This window comes from Cryptomeria japonica, chromosome 10 (assembly GCF_030272615.1).
Source record: "Cryptomeria japonica chromosome 10, Sugi_1.0, whole genome shotgun sequence".
NCBI classification, from domain to species: Eukaryota; Viridiplantae; Streptophyta; class Pinopsida; order Cupressales; family Cupressaceae; genus Cryptomeria; species Cryptomeria japonica.
Window position 1 is genome coordinate 751,573,406 of NC_081414.1, and position 18,125 is coordinate 751,591,530.

The following is an 18,125-nucleotide window of genomic DNA, read 5'->3' on the forward strand; positions in this document are numbered from 1 at the left end:
ACACATTTTTCCTAAAGCATTGGAGTAGGAAGTCAAACTGAGTTGTTGATGCATTAAGTAGAAGAAGAAACCTGATGATGCAAATGAGGGTGGTAGCAATGGGATTTGATGAACTAAAAAATTTGTATGAAGTTGATCTTGATTTTGCAAACGTTTGGAAGAAAAATAGGGCACTAGTGCTGATTAAAAAAAGCAAGTGGCTAGAGTATTTCATTCAATATGACATGTTGTTTAAGGGAATCTAGTTTCCTATCCCCAGGAGCTTAATGCGGCATAACTTGATCAAGGATAAACATTATAGAGGGTTATAAAGACATTTTGGCATTGACAAAACTATAGCCTTGGTGAATGAGAGTTTATTTTGGCCTCAAATATACAAGGATGTCTGAAAGTATGTTTAGGAGTGTAGTACTTATGAGGTGGCTAAGGGAACTAGTCAAATTACCAGGTTGTATGAACCTCTTCAAGTTTTGGAAAGATCTTGGGAGGATATTAGTATGAATTTTGTGTTGGATTTTTTGAGGACTCAAAGAGGAAACAACTCCATATTTGTAGTGGTGGACTAATTCTCTAAGATGACACATTTCATTCCCTACAAGAAGACTCATGATGTGGTGTATGTTTCTAACCTATTCTTTTGGGAAGTGGTGAGACTAGGCAAACTACCAAAGAGAATTGTTTTAAACAGGGATACCAAATTCACAAGATACTTTTGGAGAATATTATGGAAGAATATGCAGACAAACCAAAAGTTTAGTTCCACATTCAATCCATAGACTGATAGAAAGACATAGGTAGTAAATAGGACATTGGGGAACTTGCTTAGATGTTTGGAAGGAGACAAAATTGGAAACTGGGACTTAATCATAACAGACATAATTTGCATACAAAAAGTTAGTAAACCAGAGTACTCGGAGGGCACCATTTGAGATCATCACTAGATTACATCCTAAAGGAGGGGCACATTTCAAATACATCACCTTAGAAGATAAGAGGAGTGTAGAGGTAGAAGAGTTTGTGGAACACATGTAAGATATCCACAAAGAAGTTAAGAAACATCTAGAGATCATGAATGATAAGTAAAAGGAACAAATAAATAATAAAAGGAGATAGAAGGATTTTTTGGTTGGAGATGAAGTCATGGTGTATCTCTGGAAGGAGAGGTTTTTGTTGGACTTATATAATAAGTTGAAGATGAAGAAGTTTGGGCCTTTTAAGATGATTCAAAAATTTGATTTTGAGAATGCATATGAAGTGGAGTTTCTAGAAGGAATTGACATCTCACCAATCTTCAAAATCATAGATCTTTACCAGTTTCATGGAACACTTACCAAGGAGGATGATACAATGGCATCACTTCAGGACCAACTGTCCTGAATACCACAAGAGCAGATTGAACAAATTCTGGATGGTTAGGCTAGACACAACACCCAAAACAAGGAGCATAAGGAATATCTAGCCAAGGGGAAAGATGACATGGTAAAAGATGCAACATGGGTCTTAGAGGCCAAACTTGAGTGATTCAGATCACATTCGAAACCTACAATGTGAGGGGCACACCTTTCATGCTAATGGATGTCTATCATTTGTTGTTGGGGAGACCCTGGTAGTATGATAGAAGGGCCATACATGATGGGAGGAGGAACACCTACACTGTAGCTATGAATGGGACGAACCACATCTTGATTCCACTAGAAGAATAAAAGAAATTAGTGTGAGGGTTTGTTTGATGGATACCAGGAAGTAACTAAATTGATTAAATCATGAAAACACCTATTTTGTGCTCATTCCTAGGAAATGTGGCAACAAGGATGGCACAAGTACCAACATAAAGGAGGAGATATACCATAGATGGAGGTTGTAGAGTTTCTTGAAGAAGAGAAAGATATTGTGTTAAAGAATGTTATGGAAGGATTACACTAATTGAAAGTATCATTTATCACATAGACCTTATACCAAGGGTGAGTTTATCTAAGAAGGTGGCACACTGGATGACATTGACGAAGAATGCATAATTGAGTAGGCAAGTACAAGAGTTGTTGGAGAAAGGACTGATTTGGGAGAGCTTGATCTCATCTACTGTACTGTACTTGGTTCTTAGCAATCTTGCATCAACCAAAAACATTTACATTTCAGTTTGTTTTCTATTCAGCTTGGCCTTGCAGTTTCAACATTCTATTTTACGTTTTGTCGCCTTTGTTCACCATATCTTGTGGAGCTAGATTTTGTTCATGGACATGTTCATCTACCTTATCCTAGGTCTGCAAGTCATTTAAATCTTTTTTCAGCAAGTTATCACATTTGAAATGTGGGACAATTTTCTGATCTGTGCATTGGAGCCATTTGGATCTATTTGCTGATGGAGAATCTTGTGGATCATTTCTATAGCTTGCGGAGCCTAATTTCATATCCTCCAATGTTCCTTGGTTTGTGGCCGACCTTCCCCTGGGTCTGCACATCATTCTATGTTGTTTCTAGAGGAATTATTTTGGCGGAGGATGACTTAGTTGTTCTACATGTTACACCTTCTTCATCAATAATTGTTTTCCATCTTGGGTTGACGTGGATCATTAGAGAGCTATGAATATCATATAAATCAATGTAATTAAGAATAAGGCAGATAGTTTCTAGAACATAGAAGAATAATCAAAAGATGAGGAGATCCAGAGTTGGCTCACATTCCTTCTTGAGCCTGGATTTTGTATTTTGAGCATGTTTATAATCAGACCTGAGGGCCAAATTTGATAGCTGCATGTTGCCAGCCAATTTGTATTGAAATCCATGGTATAATAAAATATACCAATTCTACATTGCCTCCATTACATTGTGTTGCTTCTGTTGTTTTTTCTCTTGCTACATTGTCTATACTGTTCTCTTTGAGGACTCTCCTATCTGTGACTGTACCAAGTGGTATCAGAGTGAGTTTTCATTTCAAAAGATTGCAGAGTCTTGTGAGAATTTTTGTTGTGGGTTGGTGGAGTGAGGATCCGACCTACTACTGTAGAGGACTTGCATAAAGATGGCCCAAAGAAATAAAGACCCTACTGTGATGGAAATGTTGAGAGGAATCACAACCTGATTGGAAGCTGTTGAAACGGCTTAGAGAAGAGGTCGACATGTTGAAGATGTGAGCAGTGACGAAGAAGTGGAGGTAGGAGATGTAGGAGCGAATCCACTGATGATCGATCTAGAAGAAGAGAGATTATTAAGGGTTTTAACCTAAGTGAACACCAGACCACATTTTAACCCACCAAAATATGATGACAAGTTAGATTCAGATGAATTGATCGATTGGATTACGGAGATGGAAAAGTATTTTTTATTTTGAGAACACTACTAAAGAGAAGAAAGTGAAATATGTGTGCACCAAGTTTAAAGAACAAGCGTCTCTTTGGTGGGAACATTTGTAGGTAGATAGATAGAGTAGAGGTAAAGAGAAGATTAAATCTTCGGAGCAGATGGTTAACAAGTTGAAATCAAAGTTCTTGCCTACCGATTATCAAGTGAATTTGTTCTAGAAGTTACAGAGTCTGAAGAAGAAGGAATCTGGTGTGAAGCAATATACTGAGGCATTCTACAATTTGAATATCGAATCTAGATACACTTATGACGAGATTGAACAAGTCACTAGATACTTGAATGGGTTGCGGGTGTCTATACAAGATGAACTCAGTCTAATCAAGTTGCAGGGTGTTGAGGGAGCTTACCAATATGCCCTAAAGGTGGAGGAGAAGTTGAATAAAAGACATAAGTAGAAGCAAAGAGGTAGAGGAGGAAGATTTCAGGGAGGAGGGACCTATACCAGAGGAAAAGGACTTTGTGTAGATCAAAAGAAATATAAGGAAGCTAGCAGAGATGGTAGTTCATACCAAAAAGATGATGAACTTTTCTACTGGAGAAGAGAACATGATGGTTACCAGAATGAGGGTTACAAAAAGGAAGACAAAAGACAAGATAAGAAAATGTTTTGAGGAACTTTCTTTAAGTGCGGAGGAGAAGGACATCATTATTTTGAATGTAAGAAGGTAGAGAACAATGGAAGAGAAACATTGGTGGAAGAAGAACCTACCGGATTAGCTAATAAACCTGAAGTTGGAGAATTATTGATGATGAGAAGAGCATTATGCCATACCAGAGGTGAGCATGAACCTTTGTAGAGGAAGAATTTGTTCAAGACAAGATGCAAGGTAGTCGATAAGTGTTGTAAAGTTATAATTGATAGTGGTAGTTCATATAACCTTGTTTAAGAGGAGATAGTGATTAAGCTGAAATTGGAGAGATTGAAGCACCCTAAGCCTTATTAGATAGCATGATTCAAGTTGATCATAAGGTACTAGTAAGTGGACAATTTCTGATAAAATTGAGAATTGGATCTTATCATGATGAAGTTTTGTGTGATATTATGCCTATGGATGTATGTCATATCTTTTTGGGTAGACCTTGGTAGTATGATAGACAAGCAATACATGATGGAAGAAAGAACATATACACTATTGTTGCAAATGGGATGAAACAGACCGTGTTACCTTTGGAAGAGCCTCTTAAAAGTGAAGTTTGCACTAATCATATAATTTATTTGGTGGATGAAAGGAAATTATTGGATGGGATAAGACATGAGAATATGTGTTTTGCTTTAGTTCCTAAGAAGACTAAAAATCCAGAGCATGAAGAAGAACAACTAGAGGAGATAAAAGAGTTGCTGATAGAATATGAAGAAATCATTTCAGATAATGTAACTGATAGATTACCGCCTATGAGAATTATCAATCATTGCATGGACCTTATTCTTGAAGCTAATTTTCTTAATAAAGCAACACACCGGATGACACCAACAAAAAATGAGGAATTGAAGAGACAAGTGCAAGAGTTATTAAGGAAAGGTTTGATTAGAGAAAGTTTGAGCCCTTGTGTAGTTCCAATAGTATTAGAACCTAAGAAGAATGGAGAATGGAGGATTTGTACTGACTCTAGAGCAATAAACAAGATCACATTAAAGTATAGGTTTCCTTTGCCTAGGATGGATGACATAATGGATTGTTTAAGTGAAATTGAATATTACACAAAGATAGACTTGAAAAGTGGATACCATCAGATCAAAATTAGAGAAGGGGATGAGTGGAAGACAACATTCAAGACAAATGAACGAGTACATGAATGGTTGGTGATTCCTTTTGGATTGACTAATGCACCGAGTAATTTCATGAGGTTGATGAATGAGGTATTGAAGAAATTCTTGGGTAAGTTTGTTATTGTGTACTTAGATGACATCTTGATTTTTAGTAAAGACAAATGAAGAAAATATGTTGTATTTGAGTCAAGTTTTGCAAAGGTTGAGAGAAGAGAAGTTGATAAACTTTAAAAAGTGCAATTTCATGAAGGAAGAGCTAGTGCATTTGGTATTTCTGATATCTGTGGATGGATTGAAGATGGATTCTAAAATGGTAAGAGCAATTGTTGAATGGCTTACACCATAAAGCATTGGGGACGTAAGATCATTTCATGGATTGGCTAGTTTCTACTGGAAGTTCATTAGAAATTTTAGCTCAATTTGTAGTCCTATGATAGAAGCGATGAGGGGAGATAGGAAGGAATTCAGGTGGACATCTGGAGCAAATAAGAGTTTTGAGTTGTTGAAGCAAAAGGAGACATAGTAGCTTGTGTTGGCTTTACCAGATTTTAGTAAAGTATTTCAAGTGGGTTGTGATGTAGATGGGAATGCAATTAGAGTAGTGTTAAGTCAGGAAGGAAGACCAGTAGCTTATTTCAGTGAAAAATTGAATGATGCCAGAAGGAGATATTCTATGTATGATCAAGAGTTTTATGCAATAATCCAAGTATTGAATAAGTGGAGACATTATTAACTACCTAAAGAATTTGTCTTATATATTGATCATCAAGCTTTGCAATACCTGAACAGTCAAGGTAAGTTGAATCAAAGACACATGAGACATGTATAGTTCTTTCAGAGTTATACCTTTGTTTTGAAGCATAGAAGTGGGAAGTCAAATAAATTTGTTGATGCCTTGAGTAGAAGGAGGAACTTGTTGATAGAGATGAGAGTGGAAGTATTGTCTTTTGAGGAGTTGAAGAACTTGTATGAAAATGAACCTGATTTTGTAGAACCTTGGAAATCTTGTAAGGAACCTGTTGTGCTGGATAGGAATAGGTGGCTAGATTATTTCATTCAAGATGAGATCCAGTTGTGTATACCTAGAATATCTATAAGGGAGAATTTGATAAAAGAGAAGCATAGTGGAGGACTAGCAGGACACTTTGGTGTTGATAAGACTGTAGCCTTGGTTAGTGAGAACTACTTTTGGCCTTAGATTCATAAGGATGTTAGGAAATTTGTTCAAAGCTATAGAATTTGTCAACTTGCAGAAGGTAGCAGCCAGAATGTTGGATTGTATAAGCCTTTGACAGTTCTAGAGAGACCTGTTAGGTCCCAGAGGCAACTGAGAGGGGGGGGGGGTGAATCAGTTGTCAAATAATATTAAACCTGTAGACGTATAAAAATGACCATATTCCTAAATGAATATTTTATGTTCATTTCTCTATTTGATTAAATCCAATTTAATTAAACTATCCACATTCTTCTATTTAATTAAGTAAATTACTCAATTTATTTAAATTAAATTCACTATACCCATTTAATGAATAAATCATTTTATTCAATTAAATCCCCCTATCCACTTTTAATTAAATAGTTATCCTAAATTGAATAAATCTAATTTATTTAATTTCCCCAAATTGCAACCAAATTGAATTAAATTATTTCAATTAAATCCTATTATCCCTCCATCCACTTGCAAAATCCTAAACCCCTTTTAGAATCTTGTAATTGTTTCTAATTAGCCTAACCCCTCCTCTAAACTTTGTCACATCCCTAAGCAAAGGGAAGTCACTTCTCAAACCTCAAAGTCTTTGATAACCATTAAAGGTTTTCAACCTTAACCACTTAAAACCTCAAAGTCTTTGATAGCCATTAAAGGCTTCCAACTTTCAACCACTTAATCCCCCAAAGTCTCCAATAACCATTAATGGTTAACTCCAACCCTCTTACATGGTTAAAACATTTGTTTTAACTCAACCTTCACCCAACCCAAGGGTCTCATTAGGCCTTTAATGCTTTGACCATGATTATCTCTTAATCATTTGCACAAAGATTTATCCTTGGATTAAATCTTAATCCAGTGGGTAAGCCTAATTTAAGCTTGACCCTTACCCTCTAGATAACCATGAGGTCTTCTCAGGCCTTTAATGCCTCCAACCCCTTCTCTCAACCCAACCCTATGTTGACACTTGTCACCATTTCATTGGTGCAAATTGTGCACATGGATCCCCAACTTTCAAACTTGGCCCTTGATTAAACCTTTCAATCTTGACCATCCATTGCCCTGTTTGTGCTATAAATAGAGCTCTCATTCCTCCATTTTAGAGAATCTAAATTTGTAGTATCACACTTATGCTCAAATACATTCAAGATTTCATATCATTTTTATGCTCATCATTTTAGCCTCTTTGAAATCAGGAATTAGTCTAAGTATGCATGTTTAGAATAATTTCTTTATCATTTAGCTCAATTATAGACTAATATATCATGTTAGGATAGTATTCATACTAATCTTGTCATCTTATCATTTAGTTTATTGCATTTCAAGATCATGCATAGCTTAGCATACCTTTCATACTAAAAATTATCAAAGCATCCCTCGTTCTTGCATTTGCCATCCCTAAACCATTTTGCTCAGTGATCTAAGAGCAAAAACATTGGTTTGAGGGACATTGTGAGATAGAGAACCATGGGACCCACCTTGGGAAGCTGAGTAATACGTTATTACTCCATAGCTTGCATCAAGAAGTCTTGTGTGTGTGTGTGGATAAGTCATTTGTCATATTTTCACATATTAAGTTTTATCAGCCCACTTTTCCTGCATACAAAACCAAAACAACCTAATCAAATTACTGCTTAATACCAGTGAAATAGTCTATGATACCGATGGACTAATTTAACTGATAAATGCAATACTGGTAACGATTAATGCATGAAACAAAAAGACAAAGTCATCCACAACACATAACACCAATATTTGTACATGGAAACCCTGTAAGGGGAAAAGCCACGGTGGGAAACCTTACCCACAATCAGATGATACTACTGCAGATAGTAAGTGTACATAAATGGGGTTTGCACATGTAGAAAGGCCAAGCCCATAGAGCTCACTACTCAAACACAAATGGGAGTCACACTGACTACAGTTGGATGGTTAAATCCAATAAGAATGTACTACACAAAATAACATCTTCATATGCTGGATTCAGTAGTGGTGTAATGTTGATATGTTTTCACAAAAACCTAGCTTCACCTTCAAATGATGTCTTCGTGTATTGCTTTTCTTAATCTCGCATATACCTTCACACACAACCTTCTTTGCATTCCACATTCGATCTTACATTTATACCATAACCTAGGACCGATTTTAGTAGGTCGGCTCTACAAGATATTACAATAAAATCATTTTACAAACAATACAATATCCAATGCAATAACCAATTGAATATGTCGGCTTAATGCATTTACAACATTAATTAATCATCTTCATAGCATGCCATGCTGATCTAGAAAAGATAAACCTGCCGGTGAAACCCTGGACCTATTTGCCAGTAAAAGCAAATATGCAAATACAAAATTTCCATTAAACAACTTTCCAAGATACGATGTCCAAACAATGCTATTCTAAGTGCCGGTGATCATTATATCATACCGGTGTACCATATACTGGTGACTGTGCATTAGTCACTTGCTTGCCGGTGAATGTTGTTGTATCTCCAAAGTGCTAGAGTTTCAGTAGGTGTTGACATCAATGACAAAACCATACCAAAATACCAACAAGACCTCGGGAGGACATAAGAATGTACATTATACTTGGATTGCCTAGGACACATAGAGGAAATTATTCTATATTTGTGGTGGTGGATAGATTCTCAAACATGGGACATTTCATACTCTGTAAGAAGACAACAAATATTGTGCATATAGCTGACCTATTTTTCAAAGAGGTGGTGAGATTGATGAATAATGATGAACTACTAAGGTCCTAACTAGTACTGAAGGGGGGGGGGGTGAAACAGTACACAAAAAAAACTACTTCAACACTTTGTCATATCAAAACACAGCTCACCAGTTGTCATCACCACTAAACTTAATCATAGCTGTACTGGTTAAACAAAAAATATTTCAAAAACATTCAATAGATCTCAAACCTTGATAACTACTTCATTGATATAATCATGCATGAGTTGTACCAATAATACCACAACCATTTAACAATGCATGCATATCTAACTTAATCAAAACCACACAATCATCACATGAAAATCTCACAACCCATAACACAGATTTTTCATGTGGAAACCCAAATGGGAAAAACCACGGTGGGAACGAATACCCACAAGCTGTTTGTGAACTCTTTTGAAGTCCACTCTGTTAGGAGCCTAGTCCGGTTAAAGACTTTACAATAAAGGTCCTCTTAGGAATCGATCCTGTTAGGGATCACCTAGTTAAGGGATGGCTATATACCTTGTTAAAGGTTGAAACCCTATAAGGAGTTACCTCGCTAGAGGATTTAACAAAGCTTGTTAAAGCTACCCAGTCAAGGGATTTACCTTCTGTTGAAATGGTTAGAAGACAACAGGTAAAACATCGATCTGATAACAACACTTCTTGCTAAGGTAGATCCTTTTCAGTTCCTCTCTTCTGCAATCACACTCTGCAGATTCCTCACTCTGGTTCGACAAGTATCAAATCTCCAACACGCGAACACAAATACAACTTTTGCCAACCCTTGCAATAACAAAACTCATCGACCTTATAAAAAACAACTAGGTCGGTAGCATGAACCCTAAACCTTAAATATTTCAAGTTTACACTTACAAGAGATCCAATCCTAACCGTCCAAACACATTACATAGAATGTAACAATCTAAAACAGATCTCAAGACATTCTGCATCATCCAATCTTCACCGCATCTAAAAATCAATAACCCATTACACGCTCTTCACACACCGCTAAGAAAAACGCTCATTCCTGAGGTAGGAATTCAATGCATTAAATCTTCACATGCAAGAACCACAAAGAAATCCTTCATGTGCACATAGCTAACGTGGTATCTCAATCCTTATCCTTATTCCTTAACTAACTAGTCACAAAACATCATCGGTTGCACCACACAAGCCAAACTGGTAACCTTAGAGCTGAACTGAGACTACCAATCGGTAGTCACACTTAGTGAACCCCATCACTGGTCCACTCCATCCCAATTGACCATAACCGCTTCCGATCTTCATACCGGTTCATATCGGTTCACCTACTTGAGCACTTATTGACATCAATGACAATATGCAGTATCACCACTTCATCATATGCCAACAATCTCCCCCTTTGGCATTGATGGCAATACTCAGTGTATCATTGCTCAGTATCTGCACCATTCTCAATAACATATACTGGTTCAACTTAAAAGATCACCATCACCACCTGGACTGGTCAGTGTGTACTTTTCTCAATCACTTCTCACACCACTTATTTCATCTTCCCTTTGCATATTAACCTTGAAACATATATCTTCTCTCCCTTTGACAACAATGCCAAAGTGGAGGCACAAGCTTCCGGGCTCCACTATGCTTCTCCCCCTATGGAGTAGCATCCTTCAACACATCAATCCTATAAGATTTGACATGGTAGTACCTGACTGATGTGGAGCACACATCTTTAATTTACTTCATGAAGGGGCAGAATCCCTAATGCACCTCTCAAATAGGTAAATGTAGTCTTCGGTAAGTGCTTAGTGAATATGCTTGCTAGCTGCTCCTTACTGGAAACATGTTCTAACACAACCTCTTTATTCTGAACCTTTTATCTCAAGAAGTGATACTTAAGCTCAATATGCTTGGTCCTAGCATGCAATACCGAATTTTTGGAAATATTTATTGCACTAGTATTATCACAAAATATACTCACCGGTTCAAATATAATCACTTTGAATCCATTCAGTACATGCTTCATCCAGATTGCCTGAGTGCAGTTCATAAATGCTGCCACATACTCCGCTTCAGCTGTAGACTGGGAAATACAGCTCTGCTTCTTTCTCATCCATGGGACTAGTCTTCCACCAAGGAAGAATGCTCCACTGATTGTGCTCTTCCGGTCAACCACATTACCTACCCAATCTGCATCGGTAAACACTTTGAGATCAAATTCGCCATTGTATGGATACCACAATCCATAATCAACTGTCCCTTTCAGGTATCTAAGAATCCTCTTTATCAAAACCAAGTGGGATTCTCTTGGACTCTTCTGAAAATGGGCCACTATGCCCACTGTATGAGCAATATCTGGTATGTTGTGCACCACATAGTGTAGCTTACCGATCATTGACCAGTACTCCTTCTCATCCACCAATGTTGTATCATCCTCCTTTGTTAGTTTGCAGCCGGTCACCATCGGTGTTCCAACCAATTTGCTCTCCTCCATGCCAAAGGTCTTCAATACCTCTTTGATATACTTGGACTGGGTAATGAAGATACCCTCTTTCATTTGCTGAATCTGTAGACCAATGAAAAACTTTATCTCTCCAATCAGAGACATCTCAAAATCCTTTTTCATCTCACCTGCAAATGCATGACTCATATCATCATCTCCACCGAGGATTATATCATCTACAAATACTTCACATATCAGAATCTGACCACCTTCAGATTTCAGGTAGATGTTGTTGTCCTCACTTGTTCTCTAAAATCCTATCTTCACAAGATGAGAGTGTAACCATTTCTACCATGCCCTTGGTGCCTGTTTCAATCCATATAGGGCCTTGTGTAATCTGCACACCATGCCACTATCTTCTGACAAAGCAAACCCATCTGGTTGCTCAATAAACATTTCTTGCTTGAGGATTCCATTCAAGAAGGTAGACTTCACATCCATCTGGTATACCTTAAATCCCTTGAATGTTGCAAATGCAAGTAGCATTCAGACACCTTCCAATCTAGCCACTGGGGCAAAGGTTTCTCCATAGTATTCTCCTTCTTCTTGAGCATATCCCTTGCATACAAGTCTTGCCTCGTTCCTTACCACTATACCTTCTTCATTCTGCTTATTCCCGAAGACCCATATTGTACCTATGACATTCTTGTGTTCCAATGTAGGTACCAAGGACCATGTTGCATTCTTCTCTATTTGGTCCAACTCCTCTTCCATTGCCTTTATCCAGTCTTCATCGATAAGTTCCTGTCTAGCGGTCTTAGGCTCAAATTCTGAAATCATGCAAGAATTTTCTTTCATCTTTCTCCTTGTAAGTATTCCTGCATCTTTGTCTCCTATGATCTGCTTCGGATCATGATACAACCTTACATACCTGGGAATGACCGTAACTAGTTCAACTTGCTTTTCCTCTTCTTTTTCACCCACTGAAGCTTCTACCGGTATATAAACATTAAGGTTTTTCTAGTGTTAGTTACTTGTTTCTTTCTTAACCAGTTCCCAGAAGGCTAAACCTGGTTCATCTTTCGTTTGCTTGCTATCGATTTCCTCAGGCTTCTCGAGGGATTCATCAACCCTGACATTGATACTCTCGACAATCTTCTGAGTCCTATTGTTGTAGCACTTGAGAGCTTTTCTTTTAGTGGAATATCCTAGGAATATTCCTTCATCACACTTAGCATCAAACTTACTTAGGTGCTCACCTCTCCTAATATAGAATTTACTCCCAAACACTTTGAAATAACTCACATTGGGAGAGTTCTCCCATTCCAGTACTCATAGGGGGTTTTGTCTTTACCTTTCTTAGTGAGTACCTGGTTCATGTTATAGACTACAGTGCTCACTGCTTCTCTCCAAAATGTGTGAGTGACATTTCCTTGGATCAACAGTTTTGGCCACTTCAACCATAGTCCCGTTGTTTCTTTCTACTATTTCATTCTGTTGTGGTGTCCTTGGGGAAGACAATTGCCTCTTAATCTCGTTATCCTTGTAGTACTTATTGAATTCATTAGAAGTGAATTCACCTCCCTGATTGGTCCTTAGGCATTTTATCCTTCTACTGCTCTCCTTCTCCACCAATGCCCTAAAGGCTTTGAAGTTTCCAAATGCCTCAGATTTGTCTTTCAAGAATGTGACCCACATCATTATTGAGAAATCATCGGTAAGAATCATGAAGTACCAATCTCCCTGAATGCTTCTAGTTTTTATCGGACCACACAGATTGGTGTACACTAGATCAAGTAAGTCCTCCATGGAAAAAGAGTTACCTTTGAATGTTGAGGAAGGCATCTTCCCAAGTTGGCATTCTCTGCACAAGGCATTCTTCGGTTTGTTCAACAAAGGCAATCCTCTTGCTGCCTTGATCTTACTAGCCTTTACAATATTGTCAAAATTTATATGACAAAGTCTCCTATGCCATATCCAACTGTCATCAAAGTTCGCCATCAGGCACTGACTAATCTTGGCATTCAGCTGAAACAGGTTTCCTCTGGTTTGCTTACCCATGGCAATAAGTTCACCACTCTTTCCAATTATTCTACAGACTCCACCTTTGAATTCCAGTATGAGTCCTTTGTCATTTAGTTGAGCAACACTCAAAAGATTAAGCTTAAGGCCTTCCACCTAGTAGACATCATCCGCACTGCTCTTTCCATTTAGTGAGATAGATCCTTTTCCTTTCACCATGCAAGGTGCATTGTTGCCAAACCGGACAACACCACCATCATATTCTTCAAGAGACAGAAACTTTCTCCAGTCACCGGTCATGTGGTGAGAACACCCACTATCAATGATCCACTCGTTAGAGTTGTCAATATGTGAGACAAGGGCTTTCTGGATAGACAACTCTTCCTTGACAACCACAAACACTATGTCCTCATTCTCCTCATCCTCAAATTCATCATCGATAACACCTCAATCCAGTGCAACAAGACAATTTCTCCTACCTACTCCTTTATACTTCCTAAACCTCTCCAGTTTATCCTTATTGTCATTGTTAGGACAATTAACAACTATATGTCCTATCTTATTGCAGGAAAAACACTTCAGAGGAAGCTTACCTCTGTATTTTCTGGTGCCTTTTGGAAGTCTCTTGGCAAGAAGAGATTCAAACTCCATTAGAACTCCTCATCGTCTCTCTGCTTGGCCTGGATTCATAACTGGTACTAAACTCTTTTTCTTTCCTGATCGGTGCAGAGGAAGTAGATGCTCTAAAGGCTGACTCGGTCTTCTGAACACTACCATCATAGCCATTTAATTCATATGCAATCAACTTAATAATAGAGTCTAAAGATACCTTGGTTTTGTTGATAGACCTTAGCTCCTGAATAGCGGCAACCCTGATTGCATAGACCGGTAAAAGTGATCTCATAAATTTACTGACAACAATGGCATCATCAATTGTTCCACCAGTTCTCTTGATCTCTCCAACTACTGTCTTGATTCTTGTGCCATATCGCTGAATGGTCTCTCCTTCAACCATCCTCATATCTTCAAACTTTCCTCTAAGGCTTTCTTCCTTAGCCCGTTTGACATGTTCATCACCGCCATAAATGGATTCCAGTTTGTTCCATACTACTTTTGGTTTGTCCTTATCTTGAACATCAATGAACTCTACATCAGACAAGCTACTAATAAGGGCTTCCATGACTTGCCCATTTTCTTGTATCTCTCTTTTCTGATCATCGGTTAGAGTGCCAGAGGGGATTACATAGGCATTCTCAACATAGTTCCAGTGTTGTGCACCCAAACTCTTGATATATATCTTTATCTTGTCCTTCCATATTTTAAAGTTGTCCCTGTTGAACTTAGGACCTTCCCTCTTAATCGTTAAAACATGATCTTTTGCCTCAAGCAGTTAAGCTTATATCACTGAGAACCTGGATGAGCTGTGATATGAATTGATGAATAATAATAAAATACTAAGGCCCTAACCGGTACTGAGAGGGGGGGGGGTGAATCAGTACACAAAAAAAACTACTTCAACACTTTGTCATATCAAAACACAATTGACCGATTGTCATCACCACTGAACTTAACCATTGCTATACCGGTTAAACAAAAAATACTTCAGACAATATTCAATAGATCTCAAACCTTGATAATTACTTCATTGATATAATCATGCATGAGTTGCACCAATAATACCAAAACCATTTAACAATGCATCCATATCTAACTTAATCAAAATGACACAATCATCACATGAAAATCTCACAACCCATAATACACAGATTTTTCACGTGGAAACCCAAATGGGAAAAACCACGGTGGCAATGAATACCCTCAAGATGTTTGTGAACTCTTTTGAAGTCTTCTTTGTTATGAGCCTAGTCTGGTTAAAGACTTTACAATAAAGGTCCTATTAGAAACCAATCCTGTTAGGGATCACCCGATTAAGGGATGGCTATATACCTTGTTAAAGGTTGAAACCTTGTTAGGAGTTACCTCGCTAGAGGATTTAAATAACTCAATAACCTTGAGCCACTTGGTTAGAGGATTTACAACAAAACCTGTTAAAGCTACTTGGTCAAGGGATTTACCTTCTGTTGAAATGGTTAGAAGACAACAGGTAAAACATCGATCTGATAACAACACTTCTTGCTAAGGCAGATCCTTTTCAGTTCCTCTCTTTTGCAATCACACTCTGCAGATTCCTCACTCTGGTTTGGCAAGTATCAAATCTCCAACACGCGGACACAAATATAACTTTTGCCATCCTTTGCAATAAAAAAACTCATCGACCTTATAGGCGACAACTAGGTCAGTAGCATAAACCCTAAACCCTAAATATTTCAAGTTTACACTTACAAGCGGTCCAATCCCGACCATCCAAACACTTTACATAGAATGTAACAATCTAAAATAGATCTCAAGACATTTTGCATCATCCAATCTTCACCGCATCTGAAAATAAATAACCCATCACGCGCTCTTCACACATCGCTAAGAAAAACACTCATTCCCAAGGTAGGCATTCAATGCATTCAACCTTCATGTGCAAGAACCACAAAGAAATCCTTCACGTGCACACAGCTGATGTGGTATCTTGATCCTTATCCTTATTCCTTAACTAACTGGTCACAAAACATCATCGGTTGCACCGCACAAGTTAAATCGGTAACCCTATAATTGAACTGAGACTACCAATCGTTAGTCACACTTAGTGAACCCGACACCGGTCCACTCCATCCCGGTTGACCATAACCGCTTTCGATCTTCATACCGGTTCTTCTACTTGAGCACTTATTGACATCAATGACAACATGCATTATCACCGCTTCATCATATGCCAACAAAGACTACATGGATTACCTAAGAGCATAGTTTCTAATGGTGACACTAAATTTGTTGGATATTTTTGGAGAACACTTTGGAAGAAGATGAAGACCGATTTGAAATTCAATTCTACTTTTCTTCCACAGACTTATGAATAGACATAAGTAGTAAATAAGAGTTTGGGAAATTTGTTTAGGTACTTAGTCGGAGAGAAAATCAGAAGTTGGGACTTTGTTCTTGCACAAGTAGAGTTTTCCTACAACAATTCAATGAACAGGAGTAGCAGAAGAACACCCTTTGAGATTATTATAGGAGTACACCCTAGAGGCATATCGAAGTTAAGAAACATCAGTAATGAGGATAAAAGGAGTGCAAAAGTGGAAGAATTTGCAGAACATGTGAAGACAATACATTATTAGGTCAAACAATATTTGGAGGACATGAATAGTAAGTATAAGGAGAAAGCGGATGAAAAGAGGAGACACAAGGATTTTGAAGTTGGAGATGAAGTGATGGAGTATTTGAGAAAAGCAATATTTCCAGTTGATACCTATAACAAGTTGCAGATGAGGAGGTTTGGACCTTGTAAGATCATGAGGAAATCTAGTTTCAAAAATGCATATGAAGTGGAGTTATCTAATACTTTGGGTATTTCACCTATATTCAACATTGCAGACCTACATCAATATCATGATGCAGAATTCAGTGAAGACAGTGCAACCGACTTGGAGAAACAGATGCCCTAGAGGGTACCGGACCAAATTGAAGACCTTTTGGATAATAGAATTGGGTGTAGCACCCGAAGCAAACAATACAGAGAGCATATTGTGAAATGGAAGGGTAGACCAGTTGAAGACTCATCATGTATTTCTCAGGCTGAGGTAGACCGTCTTGGTTTTCCTCTAGCCCCTACAAAGTGAGGGGCTCACTTTTTTTTCATCAACCCTAGATGTTTGATGCAGGATGTAATGTCCCTCCTAGATTCACATTTTGATTTATGATTTGATAGACCTATTTAGACATATGGATGATGTTTTGATGGTTACTTATGATTCTATTTCTATTCAGATGATACTAATGATGTTAGTAACCCTATATGGACATATGCTATTTGATGATTCATGAGAGTGATGATACATTCTAGATTACTCGATGATTGGATTTATATTGGATGGATTATATGCATTTGATATTCCTATGTGGACTATAAGATTTATGATGGTTCTAACCCCTATTTCGTGATTATGGTTTCATGTGATGTATTGATTTTGTCATTGTGTGACTGTCTTCGTGAAAGGGATAATGCCTTAACACTCGTTGTGAGCATGATATGGTGTTGCAATTCTCTTTTCACTTGCCTATTTATCATGATGGATATATGTTGTATATGTATTGTATTGTGTGTGATGGTGGTTGTAGGATTGTGGGTACTTGACATCGACTCCACTTGGTCTCACAGGTCTGAGCGTGTCCTCTCCCAATGGAGAGTTGTTGGAGATGCCATGAGTTTCTTTCACTCACTCTAGGCCTAGTTGTTCACCTTGTCAAATTGTGCCACAATGGAAGTCGGTGGTTAGAGTCTTGCGGCAATGTTGACCCTTTTGTTGGGTTGCTTGAAGTGATGTGAATGTATGTTTATTATTTAATTAATAAATGGGATAATGTAATTTATTAATGTTTAAATTAATCTATCCTATAGTATGACTATCATTTATTTATTTGGTTAATTAATTATTGTTGAGGTTTGTATTTATTTAATTGAGATTAATTTAATTAATTGAGATCGATTTAATTAATTGATTGTTTAAT

At 37.7% G+C, this 18,125-nt stretch overlaps 1 protein-coding gene across 1 annotated transcript in view; it reads left to right on the forward strand.

Moving 5' to 3' along the window:
- LOC131076206 (ABC transporter F family member 5) overlaps positions 1-17,909 on the forward strand; it is a 162,478-nt gene extending 144,569 nt beyond the window's left edge. Inside the window, exon 9 of the mRNA XM_058013286.2 lies at positions 17,776-17,909. Coding sequence (XP_057869269.1) covers positions 17,776-17,781 — 6 coding nt within the window. The 3' untranslated portion in view covers positions 17,782-17,909. The remainder of the gene's footprint in view (positions 1-17,775) is intronic.
- Positions 17,910-18,125: the final 216 nt, after the last annotated feature.